General features: G+C 45.3%; 1 protein-coding gene across 1 annotated transcript in view; it reads left to right on the top strand.

Moving 5' to 3' along the window:
• The window catches only part of ZAR1 (zygote arrest 1), a 101,120-nt gene extending 81,847 nt beyond the window's left edge, over positions 1-19,273 (top strand). Inside the window, exons 2-4 of the mRNA XM_078678959.1 lie at positions 8,819-8,911; positions 8,990-9,064; positions 19,041-19,273. Coding sequence (XP_078535085.1) covers positions 8,819-8,911; positions 8,990-9,064; positions 19,041-19,184 — 312 coding nt within the window. The 3' untranslated portion in view covers positions 19,185-19,273. The remainder of the gene's footprint in view (positions 1-8,818; positions 8,912-8,989; positions 9,065-19,040) is intronic.
• Positions 19,274-19,865: the final 592 nt, after the last annotated feature.

Genomic DNA, 19,865 nt, shown 5'->3' with positions numbered 1-19,865 from the left:
TGCGCGCTAGCCATACTTCCCACCAGATATTCACTCCTGCGACTGTCTGATCCATGAAGGACCAATGTTTTTCAGAAAGAGGGCTGTTTCATTCCACTAGATAGCAGAGGTGCGCCGCCTGAAGGTGCCTATGGACTAGGCGATGCCCTAAGCAGCCCTCCTGCTTGGGTTGGGCCAGTTGAAACAAACACATTCATTAATAGCGAGCTGCAATGTGCGGAGTGCCTTCAGGGGAGGAACCAGCAGTAGTGTTTGAAAGATGTAAAGCATGTGTGAAAGTACGGTCATCTTAACCGCTGCTATCTGTCCGTACCATGCTAGTTTCAAGCGGCTCCAGCAGTCTAGCGATTTATTAGTCTAGTCAATGAGTGCTTTATAGTTTATTGCCAGGATCTTAGGGATGGTGGGGGCAAGTAGGATGCCCAGGTATGGCAAGGACAGCCCGGCCAAATCAGGGGGAACTTGTTACACACAGTTTCTGTGTGGGAGGGGGACAGACAAATTCAGGATTTGTGATGCATTTAGGTTTACTTTGAACCCTGAGATTTCCCCAAAGCTCTGCAGCTCGTCTAATAAAGCCGGCAATGATGACATTGGTTTTGCCAACAAAAGAATGACATTGTCTGCATAGAGGCTGACCGTGTGGGTGTCTGCTCCGAACCTGATGCCCTCAATCTGTGGATCATCTTGACTCGCTGCGCTAACTGCTCCATGTAGAGTGCAAAGAGAAGGAGGGTCAAAGGGCAGCCTGCCTAGTGCCTCCAGCAATCTGGAAAGAGCTGGAAGATGTGCGATTGACTCGCACAAATGCTCTCGGAGCACGGTAGATACTGCTGATCCATTTTATAAATGCCTCCTCAAACTCGAAATGGCGCAGCATATCCAGAAGTCCATCGTACCCGCTCGAACGCTTTTTCAGCGTTGATTGATCGAAACCAAGCTTCTCTGCGGGACCTATGGATGACGTCCATGAGGTGAAGTCTTTTCGTGTTGTCTCCCCCTTGTCTTGTGGCGATGGATGTATGATCAACATGCATGACAACGCGGGCTTTAACCACGCGGTGAATACATTGAAAAGCCCAAAACTTCACCATCTTTTACATCCCACGTAGTTAGAGCGGCAATGCGTTGATTCCTATTGGCAAGCATGAAACATCGCATGCGCTTAAATCGCACGTCCTGACAACGCGATACATAATTATGCACACATTTCTTCTATTTAATTGTTACAGTTCGCCGACCCCGACAGATTTAAGATAGACACACACGCACCAGAAAGTAGGCCAGCTATGGTGGTAATAGTGCACATTTTCCCAAACGTAAATAATCGCCTCCGAAATTAAATGGAAAAGTTAACAATCTCATTAATGTGAAATCCAAAATCTTTATTCGGCAGATAAAGAAGGTACTGGATGATTTGGGATTTTGAGTAATGCGGAAAGAATGCAAATCTGAATGTTTTCCCACATACACATTTACCCAGGAGAGACTGGCAAAAACGTGCAAGAGTAAACATAATGCAATTTTTGCAGAAGGACACATTTCTGAGATTATTCCTGTTTTATAATTTTTAACACTGGTAATATTGCTGCAGTACCACCTCCAGAGATGAACGCACCCAGCTATATCGAATTCTGGTAGCGCTATTACCAAATCTCTGGCGCCTGCCAAATCACCTGCCTTTAATGGGAGTCCTATGCACTGGAGGGTCTCACGCCTGCGCATGCTCCAAAAACCTCGATTTGTCACCTGCCAGGACCGGCATGATGCTTTGTGCTATCGACTCCGGCAGTTCTGCAACCAAACTCTGGCAAGGCTGTCTGCTGACAAGTTTCACACTCCCAAGGAAAGTGCAGCAATGAGAGATCATGGATAGAAAACCTGACCTGGCAGGGATACGTGCCAAAGTCAAAACTGTGCATTAAACACGAGGCATTAAATATTCCGGGAATGGAAACATGTAATTTCGCAGAAACAGAACTCCCGCAACTGATGTAAGTGTTGCATGGACAAAAGCACCACTTGACTCATCAGCCAAGCTGCTGCATACATTGACACAGCATACTGCTCTGAGCACCGTGCACCATCTGGTCCACCAAGGAGTACATGGATGCACTTCTTTAGGGCTCCTCCTCTTCCTCCTAGGAGTAGCCATCACCGCTGCACTACAGCCAGGCTGCCTTCAGACAAGACACATCATATTCCCAGAGGGAAAGCTTGCTGTCAAGACGGCCTGGCCAACAAAGGTTTCACTGTGCTCGTAATCAGACACCGATGGCACACTCTCTTTTCTGATCTCGCATCATGCGCTCCCAAGCATCAAACACATTAAAATCGTCAGGGGAGAGAATGTGGGCTATCAGCCAGAGTTGCCAACTCTGGAACTTAATATTCCTGTGCCTAAAAACAAAAAATAACGTCCATTTTTTGTCCACCCATCCTTCCACCCATCATGCATTCATCAACCATTTTGCCCATCTGCCCATCCATCCATCCATCCACCCACCCACCCACCCATCCATCCATCCACCCATCCGTCCACCCATCAACAATTTACGCCATCCTTCCACCCACCCAGCCATCCATACATCCACCCATCCATACATCCACCCCTCATGCACCCATCCATCATAATTGTCATGTTGTGTGTTCGGGTCATCTTGCATATGTCACCACGCATCAGTCATTCATTCATCAGTCATTGGAATTGTTTACAAAGTGCATAGAAGTCTCACCATCCACCTGCGCAGGTAGGACAGGCACTGCAGACTCGGAACAATCCTTTGTTTTAGAGCCAGGACAGAAACACGCTTCATTTCATTTAAGACAGTCAGTTTGACTTAATGGACTGTCTCGCATGCAGGCTGGCTGGATGGGTGGATGGATGGATGGATGGATGGATGCATGATGGGATGGATCCAGACACCCATCCATCCACCCACCCAACCATCATGCATCCATCCATCATTCCTTCATGCATCCATCCACCCTTCCATCATGCATCCATCCATTCATTCATGCACCCATCCACCCACCCACCAACCATCCACCCAGCATCTATCCATCCACCCAGCATCCATCATGCATCCATCCAAATAAAATATTAACCTGTAATTATTCACCTGTAATTACACAAGATATCACTGTCAATACATAAAACTTAAATGTAGCGGTGCACTTGGAAGTGTGCTGACTTGATAGGAGGCTCGAACCTTGGTTGCCAGCACCAAAGTCGGCAGAGGTAGCCGTCAGACCACATCCTCTCCCTGTCATCGAGGCGGTAATTGCAACATATTTGCATATGCGCTGTAATGAAATCATAAAAACATAGGCACTGTTTGTTAAAGATTGTCACCTGTTTCTTACATATTGACACGATATGTTGCAAGCACATACATGTGCGGTTCGAACCTTGGTTGCATACATAGCCACTGTTTATGTTGACATGATTAAATATTAGCATACATCAAATGATTTCGCTGTTGACACCTGTCCCTTAACTATTTCTTTAATATTTACATGTGCGGATTGGATACATAGCACCTGTTCCTTAAATATTTCTTTTGCAGTTGATATCTTTATTGGCACCTGTTCAGAAATGATTTCGCAGTTGACATCTTTATTCCTTAAATATTTTTGAAATATTGTTCACTAAATAGTTCTCCTTAACTATTTCTTTAATATTTACATGTGTGTGCGTTGATAGTAGGCTCGTACATAACCACATCTTGGCATCGCTTGCGATGTAATCGATAGCGATGTAGATGTGATTGCGATGTAGTAGCATGCATCCGGATAACATGCGTTGTGATGGCGGTGATGTAATAGTCGCGTTGCGATGGCAGCGCGATGCGATGCATTCGTTGTAACGGGTGTTCCCCGTGGCGATGAAGCCTGCTTGATCTGGATCCACTAGACCTGCCATAAGTGAATTCAAACGGGCCACCAGACCCCAGTGAAGAGCTTTGCATGGATTTTAAGTAAGGATGTGAGACGATATGACCTACATTCTCTTGCGTCTTTTGACTGTTTAGCCCCTTCCGCGCTCATGACGAGCTCAGCTCGTCATGAGTGACGACGCTCGTACGCTCATGACGAGCTGAGCTAGTCATGTAACGCGTTTTTTAAAAAAACGCAGCGCACAGCAGGAAAACCGCGAGCGCGCATGTGGTTAAGAATCACTGAGATTGAAGCTTACTCCATGGAGCGTTTGAGTGCACCTGTCTCAAGGAAGTAATTTAGTGCATCAGGAGCAGAGCCAGTTCCTGGCAGAAAGCGTTATAAAATTGCGTTGTGAAGCCGCCTGGCACCTTATGTGTTTTAAGGTGTGCGATTGCTGAAAGCACCTCCTCAATTTGGCTCTGTAATTCAGTTGGGATGCAATTACCTCTGACAGGCGAGTAATTGGGCTCCTCTGTAAGATGTTTGTGTCATCATGAGAAGAGTCTGACTCTGAGTCCGAGTATAGAGTCTGATAGAAGGTCCGGAACACCTCTACTATTTGTCTCTCCGTATACCTCCTCTCCAGAGGCCTGCATGACCGAGGGGAGTGAGGCGGCCATCGTTTTAGATTTGAGCCTCTACGCGACCTTACGCCCGCAGCGGTCACTGCTCAAGTACAACTTGTCGGAGCATGAGAAGGGCATATTTTGCCTGTCTAGCTCTAGGCGTTTCAATAGGAGCCTTTTATTCTACAGCGGTCTCCAAATTCTCAGTGCCCCAGTAAGTTTGTGTATGGCTTCCATCTCTGCCACTAAACTCTGGCTTTTTTCCCAGCGCAACTGGTTCTCTGCTGTAGATTCTGCAATTAACTCTCCCCTCATCACAAGTTTTAATGCTTCCCAAACTGCTTCCAGAGAGGTATTCCCCCTCGTTGTTGGTACAGAGGCATTCCGCTTGCCTTATGGATAGCGATAAAATAGCCAGGGATTGTAATAGCCCCTCGCGCAGCCGTCCTCTAGAAGGGCTCAGCCACAAGTTATCTGCCTATATTGTGTTTATTGCGTGGTCCGACAAATCTTGGTTCGATGGTCACATCTGAGTCTAAGCGTCCATGCATGTGATGCTAAAAAGTGGTCTATATGCACATATGATTTGTGCGCTGCTGAGTAAAATGTATAATCTCACGTTCCTTTGTGGTGACTGCACCAAATGTCATGCAGGCTACTCCGCTAGCCAACACAAGCAATTGACTGAAAAGGCCTGTGCGGACCGTTGACATGAGCCGTCCACTGTGGGGTCCATGACCAGATCGAGGTTACCCCCCCCACTAAAAGTGCTGCGTCTGAAGATACAAGCACATCAGTCAAAGCATTATTAAATAAGGGCCCCTGCTGGGCGTTCGGGCGTAGATGTTGGCTACGGTGAAGGATGTGGCACCCCAGAGTATCCTAACTGTCAAGAGGCGTCCCTTCACCTTTGTAAATGTTGACATTACCTTACCACTGAATTTCGAGCCTAAAAGAATGGCCACTCCATTCTTTTTAGAGTGGTTTGAGGACCAGAGTTGGTGCGAGATCCTCTGGGACCAGGCGCACAGAATCCTTTGGCGGCAGGAGGTGCGTTTCTTGTAGCAAGCCTATGTCCCCACCCGAACTCTCAAGTAGGGACCGGATAGCCACACGTTTCACCGTATGATTGAGGCCTCAGACGTTAAGGCTCACTATCTTCAATTCCCTACCTATGGCCTACATACATCAGTGTGTCTCGCTGCACCTACTGGAATTGGGACTAGATACATATGACCTACCCGGAGGCCCTTCTTCCTACCCCCACTGCGGGGCCCTGCCTGAGACTGGTGCAGAGGAAAAAGATCAACAACAAAACAGGAAAAAGCCCCAAAAACCCCAAACTGGACTGTTCATAAGAACATTACTAAGAACTAGATGCAAAATCAGTTCTTCGGTGTTGGAGAACCAATGGGGGGCGTCAGCCAGCCAGGGGATAAACTTCCCCTTATCTTCTTCTCCTGGAAAGTCTTCATGTTGACTCTTGTGAAAGGCTGTCTGAAGAGTTAGTCTCTGACCCCGCCCGTAATGCATCCTGCCACCGATGTTTCATTACAGACTCAAGATGTGTCTAGCTTGTCTGGTGAACCAGTGAAAGAGGTAAACACCGCTCTTCTTTCTTTCGCCATCGTCTCTGTATCAGGTTTGAGTTGAGAAGGGTTTCCTGACTTTGTGCCAGCGGTGCAGCTTACTGAGCATGCCTTCAGGGGTTTTGGCCTCCTGTCGTCGTTTTCTGAGACCCAGTACCGTCTGCGCTTCTTTCAGAGATTTCAGCTGCCACAATTTCACTTCATTTCGGAAAATATGAAAGGGGTGTCCCCAGGAATGATATTCCTTTCTCCCTGAGGTGGGTCGTAATAGAACGGAATTGCCTCAGTTTATAGAGTGGTCATCGACCAGTCCTGAAAAAACATTGGTGTATGCCGTATGAATTGCACTGGGTGAGCTTCCCTGGCTCGCCGTATGATGGATTCCTTGATTTGGAAATCGTGCACACACTAGGATATCCGCTGAGGGCACATTCCTTCCTTTAGACAGACCAACACGATGGACACTATTAACTTGTATGGCCAAGCTGACATAGTTTCCCAGGATATGCCGAAACTGAGCAAGGACATAGGGCTTTATTTCGTCTCCTTCTGCTGGAGCTGGTACCCCTCTGATGCGGATGTTATTTCTTCTCGAGTGATTTGCCAAGTCTTCTGATTGAGCCTGCAGCTCTATAGGCGGTTTTGTCAGGCAGAGTATTTCCTGCTGCATCACTTCCATCTCTTCCTCTCTGCTGGCTTCCCACTCCTCTAGGACTGCTACACGCTCCCCTACTTCTTCTAAGTCTCTCCGCACTTCCTTCAGATCTGTGGAAAGCTGCACCTGCATTGCTTGGAGTTCCTCCCGGAGGGAAGTGAAGAGCATGGTCATAAATGCCTTAGTGGCGGGCCATCTGCTTCCTCTGCTCTGTCGTGTTGTCTTGACTCGCCCAAAAGTGATCCAGATGCAGATCCCGGAGTGGGCTGTTTTATTAACATGTCTTTTACTGAAAGGTCCTTCCTAGAGCCTGCTGTTTATATGCATTTAGACATCAAATGAAAAAGATCCACAAGAGGATTCCAGAGATAAAGAATTTGCAAGAATTAGAAAATCGAGACCATTCACTTATCCCAATTCAACAAATTGGACACTTAGAAACGTTTTCAGTAAAAAGTTGGGCTAGGTGTAATGTGGTCACTTGAGCCACTGTAGGTAACCAACTCCAGTTGGGAGCAGTAAGGTGGACCAGTCGAGTCCTTGAACAGTTACGTTAACAATCATCGGAGGATCCCAGCAGCTCTCCGACAGCATTTATAGGATCCGCGAACTCTGGTGCAACTCTGTGTTGTCTTGATCCGTGGTGCTGCACGGTGGCAATTATGGACTTTGGGCTACCAACTTGTCCCTGCGGGCATCTTCAGTTGTTGTGTCCCTCTGCTGTGAACAGGAGGTCTGTCCGCTGGCCCTTGGACTTTCATGGCTTTGCTTGGCTCTGTAGAAAACTTCTCCTTGAGCAGGACACTGCAGACAGTCCCTCTGTTCGCTAGCCACCAAGTGCAGTCCTTGATCGTGCAGCCTCCTTTGCTGGTCCCTTAGTGCAGCAGGGCAGTCCTTCTTTGATCTTCCATCTAGGTCCCAAAAAGAGACCTTTCCTTACACTATGGGATACATGGCGGTCAAGAGTGACTTCACCAGCATGGGAGAGATCATCAAACTCCCACACTAGCAGAGTGGGTTGATGGAATGAATCTAAGTGCAGCAATGGAGAAACTAGTATATAAAGCCCGAGTGCCCACAAGTAATGTCAAGTCTGGGAACCATGGATTCAATTGGCTGGCCTAATGATATTGGTCCGAACTTTGCGGCTAGATTGCGCTGGATGTGGGGATATGCATTTTGAAATGTATATTTGAAATGATTGTGCTGGAACTCGATGGAGAGACTCGAGGGCTGATGGCACACGCTGGGTTGTTTTTCTTTGTATTCTGAACTCTGGGAAAACATGAACTCTGGGAAAACAATAATATTTAAAAGAAAATGCTTTACCAGTATACTAGAGCCAAATTGAGGGGCCTCTGAGAGGTGGGCAGTAATAATGAACCTTTGATAGTAATATTTGCGAGGGAAGTGAGCTGGGAGACGATGGAGAAATCACTGGGCACCCTGCGAGGGTTGACTGAGGAGTGTTGGGGGAGGAGGGGGTGGGGTGAGTAGTAGAGTTTGACATCCATAGTTTTGGAGGAATCTGGGGTTGAGGGGTGTTCGAAATGACATTGGTGCTAGATGAAGGTCTGGCAGAAGGGATAGTCTGATGTGAACAGATTCTGTCTCTAAGGGAAAATCATTGGTAGTCTTTGTTGTCGTAGATATATTAAATATAGACTGGGGGACATAATGGGCTATAACCGGGCAAAACTAGTGGATATACAACAGTCCTTTAATCTGAAGTTTCTGTAGGATGTTCTGGTGGAAACATAACCAAGTTAGGGACCTAAATAGTGTTTGCTAAAGAATAGCAGTGAGTAAGTTTAATCTGGCATGTCTAATAAATTCAAGTTTTCAAATTTCTTCATTAAGTCTACGACATTTGAGTTGATGGAAGAGGTGCAAAGCTTACCTTACTACAGACATTCGCTCCCGGGTAAATCTGTAGTAGTACAGTAACCTATTTAGCAAATGCTGCCTTATTTGATGGGAACATGTGCTTAGTGTGAACTATGTTGAGGCTATTGGTTTTCATTTCTTTTTTCTTAAGCTGGTGCTATTCTGATTTATCTTTTCAGTTTCTGGAGCAGAAATACGGCTTTTACCACTGCAAAGAGTGCAATATCCGCTGGGAGAGTGCATACGTGTGGTGTGTGCAGGGTACAAACAAGGTGAGTACTCTACCATATGTCACTCTGATCATCAAAAAATATGCAGTAAAAATCACCCTATGTTCTTGTTTTTTACAGGTTTATTTCCGGCAGTTCTGTAGAGCTTGTCAAAAGACTTTCAATCCCTACCGTGTGGAGGATATCACTTGTCAAGTAAGTGTTTAGTAGGTTTTTTCTGAGTAGTATAGAAGGTATGTGAGAAACAAGAGTCAAGACTATGAACAGGGTACGTCTCTATCCCCTGGTTCATGCTCAAGAACAACGTGGACGGACCCACCGGTGAATCCTTAAACAAGGACGACTGCTATAAATATTGGAGTGCCAGGAACCGCACGGGTTTTAAGAACAGTCGCCCACAAACCTAGTTGGTGGCATGCTTAATCATCTGGTTCCCAGGTAGGCAGCCAAATGCTACCCAGCTGTGCTTCGATGCCTGAATTACAGCAGAGCGGGTTTTGTTTCTGTGTGAATAGTGCAAAAAAAAAAGTGGTGAAGTTAAAAATGCCTCTGGGACTCCTTGCTGACAAATTTTTTATTCACAGCGGCCCAGGACATATTTCAAAAGAAAACAGGGGGATAAAGTGAAGACTGGCAATTGGTCTTCATAATCCTTCAGGGACTGGTCGACATGTTTCAGCCTCAGGAAACAATTTTTGAGGCTTTCTTCAAGACCGGACAACGTGAAAAGATTGTGCTATGGCAAAAATAAGCCATGTGTATTTATTTCAGCGCACACGCCAAAGTGTGCTCTGCATGCAGTGGTGTAACCATACTTGCGGACCCACAACCTGGTTTAAAACCTGTAAGACAAAAACACAACAAAGACACACAACATTTATAGAGACATAATTAAAACTGTTCCATTTTGATTAATCATACTTTTGCTCGTGGTGCATTTGAACGACTCACGGAGTGTTAATAAGACAATCATATGTACCATCAATCATACAGAAGACCTGCAACGTACACCTAGTGTATGCAAACTCGTGCATGGTGGTTTGGTGCAAGCATGATTGTCTTGTATTGTTGGTGCTATTTTAGCTTCTCCAATCCCATGTCTGTGAACGTGGCATAAATCCTTTGTGCTTGAATTTGGTGGCCAAGCCATGGTGAACTATTATTGTTTAATCTAAATAAATGGCAGCCAAAGTGAAAAATTGGAGCCAGAATGATCTTGGGATAGGTGCATATCCGTTTACACGCAGAATTAGAAACTTTCATACTGTCACAAAAAAAGAGAGAAACCATAATTACACTAGCTACGGTTTTGTAGTAGCTGTGATAGATCCCGGACGGGGCGGACTCCTGCAGTCAAACACTGTGAGGAAGACAATGATAGCATTTGAAAGTTCATCACGGCAATCGAAATGGGGTAAAGTTAATGCCGGTTAGCGCTTGAATATGGCAGGATAACCTTTTTAAATTAGGCAAGGCCCTCAGTAACGAGTAACAACATTGCCGACTAGCACATGAATCCAGCATGGTCTTTGGAAAGAACTTACTTCATCAAGGCTGACCGCCTGCTCTTCTCACCTACTCCGGTCTTATCGGGATCTCGACGATACAGAGGCCGGTGACTTCTACTTTTGAAGCTGGTTTCCCGGCAGTAGCCGGGGCGTAGTAGCGTTGGTAAGCGTAATTGCGTCTTCGCGTAAGCGTATGACGTTTAAAGGCAAGCGTTTCCTGTAATTGGCGCTGGAGAGCGCAATACTGTTAGCTGAACTCAATTCTGGAATTACTCCGAAGTGGGATATCCAATAACTATCGCAGGCATTTCCCTTAATACTATGGCCGTTAGCATGGATTTTGGTGTTATTGTATTTCATCAATACCATGTTGTATTAAAATACTGAATGCGCCGTTTTACAGCCTGAGAGTTTGTGCTGTAGATCGTGGTATAAAGCGAAACCAGAGGGGATAATGGATGGAGCGTTTGAGCAAAACATTCACCCCCAGTCAACTGATTTAGGTTTAATCCATCCTCATTCTTTAGCTCACTCACCACCCCAGTTCAGACATGGCCATATGCAAATCAGTCTGACCCTGTGCCTAGTCTTCACTGGACCGGAAACCAGCATCCTAGGACCGGTTTCGGGTTCATAACACTCATCAGCCAGGCTATCTTAAATCCAGTGGCAAAGTGAGCAAGGGACCCACATCTGGGCATACCCTGCCAACTTAGGGCAAACAAAGCGATACCAAAGGGGATGAAATGTAGACCCTGATCTCTGTACTGGCGTGAATGAATGTATGACATTGTTCTGCATTCTGTCCATCAACTGTTTTTGCATTTGTCACCCCAAATGTGAGTGGTATGCTCAGACATGTATCCCGTGCTCTCCATGGCACTGGAATCAAGCTATCCTCGCTGAAGAAGGGGGGAAAACCCCGAAACCAGTCCTAGGATGCTTTTTTCCAGTCCAGGTAGGACCTGGCTTAGCAGTTTGGGCTGGACTGTTCCCATGAGGCACAGTGTCAAGACTGATTTGCACATGGCTGGGTCTAAACTGGAATGGCATGGTGAGCAAAAAAACGATGGATTTAGGCCCAGATCTCTGTACTGGAGTGAAGGAATGTATGACCTTGTTCTGCATTCTCAACTGTTTTTGCGTAGATCGTGGTATAGTCAAAATGTATCCGCTAAGTAATGGAGGTTTAGATGCCGTATTGCATTAAATCGTTACGGAATACGCTGTTGTGCAGCCAGAGTGTATTGTAGAATGTGGGATGGTCATGATATATCCACCATGCATGCTTGCACCGAAACACCATGCATGAGTTTGCATACACTAGGTGTATGTTGTATGTCTTCTGTATCATTGATGGTACATATGATTGAACGAGTGCTTATAAGACAAACGCACCACGAGCAAAAGTATGATGACTCAAAATGAAGCAGTTTTAATTATGACTCTATAAATGTTGTGTGTTCTTTGTTGGGTTTTTGTCTTACAGGTTTTAAACCGGGAGGTAGGTCTGGAAGTACGATTACACCACTGCATGCACAGCACACCTTGGCATGTGTGCTAAAATAAATACACATGGCTTATATTTGACCTAGCACAATTGTTTCAGGTTGTATGGTCCTGAAGAAAGCCTCTAAAATTGTTTCCTCGGGCTGAAACATGTCAACAGTTACCTGAAGGATAACCAAGACCAATTTCCACTCTTCACTTTATCCCCCTGTTTTCTTTTTAAATCTGTCCTGGGCTGCTGTGAATAACAAATTTGTCAGCAAGGAGTCCCAGAGGCATTTTTAACCTCGCTGCTTTTTTGAGCACTATTCACACACGAAACAAAACCCGCTCCGCTGTAATTCAGGCGTCGAAGCACAGCTGTGTCGCATTCGGCTGCCCAGCTAGGAACCCGATGAAGCAGCATGCCACCAACTGGTTGGTGGGTGAGGGTCTTTCTTCAAAACCCATGCAGTTCCTGGCACTCCAATATTTATAGCAGTCGTCCTCGTTGCATTTGGAACAGAGTACGCAAACTCCAAATTCGGCCCTAAGTTTAGCTGTGTAGCTACACCTGACTGATCTCTAGCCTTCCCTCTGTAATATCTGCAGGCGACATCTGGCCCAGGAAGGCTGAAGGAGATGAATCCGTATTGCTATATTGACAACTCTGCAACTGCGTCAAATTCCTGATGGTCTTTACAAATAGCAGCCTTTCCTTCAGAACATACCTCGTGCACAAAACCAAAATTGTATAGCACTTGCTCCTGCTCCACAGAATTGAGGCATGGCCACCTAAAAATTACGTCAGAACAATCATGTGCTCAAAGCATGGCCACCTAAAAATTATGTCAGAACAATCATGTGCTCGTCCTATCAGAATTGATGTTTGGTGGCCACATTCAAATGGTTGGCTTCTGACATCCATGAAGAGTTCCAGCAGCGGTCCATCTAATCAAAGTTTTGGGGGAATTCAACAGAGAACCTAGTCTTCAAACTCCAGTGGCTTAATCTGCCTTGTTGCATTATCTCCAAGTCAGTCTACGACAACCCTCCAACGTACCAGGAATCGAAGTTGAAAATAGTAGAGGGTTTTGCAAGTGCTGCAGCAGCAGTGTCACTACCATAGAAACACAACACAAGTTGGCTCTACATGGATTCTAAGCTATGGAACTCCTTATAAGTCTAAATCTGATATGCATCATGCTTTCATTTGCTTCAGGAGAGAGTCCTCCTTCGCGTTAATGGTGGAGCTGCCGCTGTAACGGGGGATGCGCCTACCCCTCCCCAACAAAAAGACCACATACACAAACAGAAGGCAAGCTTGTGGTACTCTGATCTGCCACCCATTGGCGCATTGCCAATTCTGTTAGCCTCTTCCACCATGGCTGTCGGCAACAGGAGGAGATGCCCAAACCCCTTCTAGAGGAAGTGGGCCTAGGAGCTCATTGCTGAGGGCAAGGCAATCGGCTATGCAAATATTAGATGCACTCAACTCAGCAGATTCTGTTGCTAGTGTGGTTCATACTGCCATCCTCCACAGCAGGAATGCAGGACTTTGGCCCATCTGCAACAGGGGCTCCAGATGTACCTTTTGATGGCGAGCATCTGTTTGGCCCCTAGATGGACTAGATGCTCGAAAAAATCAAAAAGGACACCATCAATAAGACCATGAGTCCTGCAGTCCCCTAGTCCAAGATCTGTCTTTCATACAGCAAACCAAGGGGGACTTTAAACTAGCAATCTCAGGCCAGAGACAACCCTTTCAATCCCATCAACTGCCTTTTCAAGCCTCTTCTCTCCTGTCCCACCAATAAAAACCTGAAAACCTTTTTAGCAGTGGTCCTATGAGGGTAATGGCCATAAAGGAGGGGACTCGGCCAGGAAACACACTACATCTGCTTAAACCCCCTTTCTAATGTTGCCTGTCGCATGAAGACTAGGGCAGTTCTCTCAGTAGAAAGACCTTGCCACAGGTCAGTGGGCCTTCTCCATGGAGCAAGAAGGGTACTGCTTTGAATTCCACTCCATGCCACCCAGCATCTGACCATGTCCTTGGCTCAGGCTACCTCCAGCTTTCATATGAAGAGGTTCAAGTGCTCCTCAAATGGCAAATCTTTGCTTGCACACAGAGACTGAAAAGCAGAGTGCTTACTCTACTTTATCGTCCCTAAAAATGGTGGTCCTCCAGCTTAACCTAGACCTCCAGCCATTGAACTTGTTCATCATCTCAACACTTTCACAGGGTCAGCCTACTGTACGTCCTCCTGCTGCTCCAAGTTATGTTTGTCCCTGCTGGATCTGAAAGATGCATATGTTCACATTCCCCATCCACCCAAAGCATAACTATTACTCTTGATTCACAGAAAGTGGACAACTTTACCAGTTGAAGGCATTTCTGTTGAAGTCACTATGGCTCCAAGGGTGCATAGCAGTTCACCTGTGCAGAAATGCCGTACAAGTCCTCCCATACATGGCAATTGGCTGATCAGGAGTAGCATAAACAATGACTAGCATGCACTTCAGCAGCAGTGTCCCTACTCCACAGGCTAGTTTTCATCAACACTTCAAACTTGGAGGAAAGCTTGCAAACACAGGAAAGCAGGCAGCCTGATAGGAAATGGGGTGTCTGGGTGAATACTGGTTGCAGGGGAGAAAACAAATCCAGCAAATTCAGTTGAACAAGTAGAGTGGGGCGAATTCGCAATTGTCCTTTCTTAATTCTGTTAGGACACGTCCTTAATTGGGCAACTTCAGCCCACGGTGCTGTGCACACCCAGGAGTTGCCTCGCAACCTTGGGATCCTTTGAGAAAGTTCTCCCTTCCATTTACGGCACAGGCATTTTGGCCGACCCCTACCAGTTGTGCTGGCATCGTTCACCCACGGTCATTCACTTTTGCGGTTGCAGCCTTCGTTCCATAGGCACTTGGCACTCTACCAAGCCCTTCTATTCTAATCTGTTATTCTTTTGCCTGTGACTCATTCATTCAAAAGACTTTGACATTTCGTATTCCTTCATTTTGTCACTTAAAATTACTGGTTTACATTGCTAGCTGGCATTTTTTTGGGGACCATTTCTTGAATTCTTAAACTTACATTGTCTTTACCTTATAGATACTACATGCTCACATATCCGTCCTGATGAAGTTTCTAATGATTGAGATCGAAACACTGTCGACCCTTTTAGTATAAGGAGCTTACTCTTGTTATCAATGCCATGTATGCTTTTAAAGTTTTTTCATTCGCCACAGCACGCTCCTTTTCACTTATTTGTGAGCACTGGATATATAATCCGCTTTTAATAAAGGAATATTGTAAAATAAATTAACTGCCTTACAATGTTCACATATGTCCCGCCCTATACTTGTTTAGGAAAGTGCCTTATGCCATAGGATAATGGATTAATTGTTGTTTTCCTGAGAGAATTCATCACTATTAGGATCAAACAGCCTTGTGTGAACAATTATTTATTTATTTTAAAACCTCCAGTACCCCATGTTATAAAATTGGGGTCCCCTTGTTATGTAATACATTCCACAGATAATGGCCATTGCACCCAGAGTCTGACACCTTTTCACTCAGTCAGCCTGCGTTTCTCCCCAGTCTGCCCAGTTTTATATTAGCCTGCCTGCTTGTTCCCAATCTGCTCACTATCCACCTAATTTGCTTGTTCACTCACCAGCCCCCGGCCTGATGTCGGCCCCTCTGGCTGCCCGCTGCCCATTGGCCCCAGTCTCACCCAGTCTATCACCCCCCCATTCTGTACATTTTCACCCCATTTCTCTGCTCTTAGCCCGACCTGCCTTCTTCCACTTGAGCTTGTCCACTCCCTCGTCTAGATGAACTGCTCTCTTCAGCATCTATCTTCACTTCCTTAGTCAGTTTACTTTCTTCGACTTTCTGCTCTTTCCCCCAGCCTGTCTCCTCTTTCCTCATCTATGAACTCAATTAAGTCTGTGCGCAGGCTCTTCTGTCCATTCACTCTCCCCAACAACCCTTCACTCTACTCTATATGCTTCTGCCACTCTCCACACACTATAACTCTTTCTGCTCTCCTCAAACGGCTCCATTCTCCTTCAAACCTATTCACTCTCTCCATCTCTGCTCTTCCTGCCCTGGGCTGTCCTTTGTGGCTTTTGCTCGCACACTCCTTCCAGTTTCTCCTCACTGGCTTCAGTCACCCATTACATCTGCTTTCCACCAAAAAGTGGACACCAGGGATCATTTGTGCTCTGAGAGCAGCATCCTGTGACATGGGGCTTTGTCCTCACACCCCCTGGTCACTAACCGTTTTTATGTCCTGCTTAAGGGGATACATACCCCAGTCTGCTCCCCAAGGGAGGGCAGGGGTGCGGATAGCTCACTGGACGCAAGAGATTTTTGACAAACATTTGGAAGGCGATTTCCCACCCTGGAATAGTGCCATTTTCCCAACCCAAAGGGGCATTACATTATTTCTGCCCTGAAAGAAGGAAGATTAAGGGTTTGCCCCATTGTTACTCACCCCCACCCAATAGACCCCAGCAATTCTAAAGGAAAATTACTTGGAAGAGATGGGGCTGCCCATTCTGGCACAGGTCCTAAAGGGGGCAATCTAGTCCATCATTCCCACTGAGGCAGATTGGAAGATTAGCTCCTAGTCTGCCCCCTCCCTATCCCCGGGGCGGAAAGCCCACTAGACACCCATTGGGCTGTACCCCAACCTCATAACGAGCAATAGTTTTTTGCCCCCGGGGAACCAGATAGGAAATTTGTCTCAATTGAGGGTTTGCCCCAATCCTCCCCTTTCAGAGGTGTTGAAAGCTATTTGACCCCAGGGATTTTCAGACCAAAGTTTTGGAAGGGGTGTGTGCGGCCCACCCTGGCAAGCTGTCGAGGGACATACCCCCTCAAAGGGGGCAGTACAGGCTTTTCTGCCCCTCTGAGAGGCAGATTTGGGGGTCTTCTCCCAGTCTGTTTACCACCTACAGCGCCAGCCTCAGGTCATAGCCCACTAGACAACAGGGATTTTGAAATGGTGTTAAGATGAAAAGGGGGGGCGGCGGGGGGGGGGGGGGAATACTCTTCCATATTCTGGTCCTTTACAGGAGACAGAAAGCCCACTAGGTATCAAATATTTTGAAATGGTGCGAAGAGGACCTCCCACCCAGACATTGGGTTAAACCCCGCCCTCAAAAGGGGTGGAGATATAACCCCAGGTTGGAAAGAAGTAGGCCTTAACTCTGTCCTCCCTGGTGTCAGAAGGCCCACTGGGTGCCAAGGTTTTTTTAAATGAAGGAATGAGGCCAGCCCATAGGGGCCCACCCTTTAAGCTCTTAGTCTTTCTGCTCCCCTAAGGACTAATGCATCCACAGCCCCATGGCAAGTGAGCAAATACGTATGTTCTTTGGTGTGTAGGTTTTACATAGGCTGGTGGAGTGGGGGAAAATCCCAATTTAGTCTGCTTGCCATGCTGAATAGTTGTATGATTGGAGCACTAGGTCAGCTGGCAATCGGGATAATCTACTAAACTTAAACCTTTCTGCAAACTAGGCACCCAGGGGGTTTCCAGGGGATTCCAGGGTGGTGTGACTCGTATGGATCCATGACCTTTTCTTACCCATAATGCCCTTGGCTAAAATCTACTGAACATTTGAATAAGAAGCAAATTCTTGTAGCTGTGGAGGATTCACAAAACTTCTACCACCAGACGTTCCACATGTTAAAAGATAAAAACATTGTGTGGCTGCGCTTTGCACCTGCAACGAACAAAACCCGGACCATGCGGTCTGGTTTTTTTTTTTTTTTTTTTTTTTTTGTTGAAAATTTGTTTTTATTGTTGCCATCTCATAATAAGCAGTAACGAATATTCAATTTACCATCGCAGCGTCAACATTCAGCTGCATTCAATCATTATAGCAACTTTTCACATTTTCATTTTCTCCCCAACTCTGAACATACTACTTAGAAAGGGTCAAGATAAACGAACCGCATCATAAATCAAATACTGTTGTTTGTTTTTTTGTTTGTTTTTTGCATGGACCCTGGTTTAATTGCCCACTTTGATAGAACTACAGTAGGTGTGATCAAATCAGCAGGTTCAGGCTCTGTAGCTAGAAGTTGTGAATTTATTAACCTGCGCTGCTCTACGAAAAGAATAAAGATTTTGTTTAGGATCTACATTAATAAAGATAAAATAAAGGAAAAGCAACTTTTTTTTTTTTTAATCCTGCACTGGGGTTGGTTGGAGTATTTTGGACCCTTGAGGTTCCTTGCTACTACTTGGTCATTTTCGAAGTGTTTTTAGCCAAGTAAAAAAAACGTAGGATTGAACCGGTTTTAATTTCCGTACAAAAGGCACCCGCTAGACAGGGAATTATTTGAGACCTTGTAAATACTGCAGCAATGGGAATGCTGGGGATCCTTTGTAGGTTCAGCACATTTTGATCAATTTGTCTTGGGTTTTAAAAGCTTATAACCTGAAAGAGCATGGTGTCCTATTGACTAGTATTGTTGTATTTAAGGTATTGAACTATGAATGAAATGGTGTTCTGTCATGTTTGGTCTAGTCGAACCTTCATGAAAGAGCTATATTAGTTTCAATGTTTAATCTTTTATTTTTAAGAATAACTATTCTCAACTGGTGTCGATCACTCTGATTTCTTGCTTTAGGGTCGACTTTTAAGCACACAATGTTTTTTTCAAGTTTAAAAGTTCTTTAAACAGCAGCGATCAAAGGTGCCTCATCTTTAAGGTCCATATTTCTCCTCCAGAAGGATAGGTCACTTACTTCCTTATTGATCAAAATAGAAGGGGGGGTTGATAGATTAAACAGATGCTTGTTCATGCGACTCCACCCACCATTACTTCTAAGGAGCAAAGGTTTTTGAAGCCAGAAAGTTTCCAATTGCTACTGTTTAACCATATTGGCTGTTTTTGCTCCAGATGTTATCCCTGCAGTTCAGACCAAGAGAATAAGGGCTTGCTAGTGATGGATGTCTTCTTAATCTGTCCTCTATTTGCCCACTTACTGTGTGCGGCTGCCGCTCTTCATAGCAATTAACGGCTGTGAACCAAGCACAATAAATGTGCAAGAAGCAAATGTTCTAAATGCAGAATTGCCAATAAGTTTGCAATACAGTGGTACTTGGTTGTTTTCAATATTGGAATAAGAAGCTTGTTTTGTTGTTTTCAGAGTTGCAAGCAGACCAGGTGCACGTGTCCTGTAAAGCTTCGCCATGTGGATCCAAAAAGGCCCCATCGTCAAGATCTCTGTGGGAGATGCAAGGGCAAACGCCTGTCCTGTGACAGTACCTTTAGTTTCAAATATATTATTTAGTGAAATGGATGAGCATTTTTGTTTGGTTTTGAATGACTGAAAAATGTATATATTACATTCAAATAAATGATCCAAAAATGTGGACAAGCTTCTTTTTGTTTGATAAAGACACAAATGGGAGTTTATCTGATAAATCAGGAATAGGGATTTTGTTAAATATGACACCACTTAACTTTACCTAATCCCTGTAAAGTCCTATATCTTGGGTATACACACACAGCAGAACTACTTTTGCAATTTTTTTTCTTTTTGTATATGGCCAGAGTTGTGTTCCCACAATCTACCTAAAAATTTCTGTAAGCGCATTTTCAAACTGCTCAGATAACTTTGCTGTACCATTTTTTAGGTGAAAATTTGATAGTGAGAATCTGAATAAAGCCATAGCACTTTGGACCGTTTTTCTCCCGTTGTCCATAACAGCTCTAGGAAGCTCTTGCCCAAAACGCGCGGAAAAAAACCCACGGTTGACGGGAGATTCCGGGCTAAATTTCACGATGCAACCTTGTTTGCTGATATTCTTTGCATGATGAGGAATCTCAAGTCTGTTCCATAGCTTTCATGGTATTTTTTAGGATTAAGTTCAGTAATCCAGTCGTTCTAAATATCCCTATATGCCAGGAAACCAGCTGGCTGTAAAAGGACTAGAAACTAAGCTAACTACATAGTGTACACTGTACATGC

This window comes from Lissotriton helveticus, chromosome 2_2 (assembly GCF_964261635.1).
Source record: "Lissotriton helveticus chromosome 2_2, aLisHel1.1, whole genome shotgun sequence".
Classification (NCBI taxonomy): domain Eukaryota; kingdom Metazoa; phylum Chordata; class Amphibia; order Caudata; family Salamandridae; genus Lissotriton; species Lissotriton helveticus.
The sequence above is the reverse complement of the archived record's forward strand: the minus strand, read 5'-3'. Positions and strand labels throughout refer to the sequence as shown.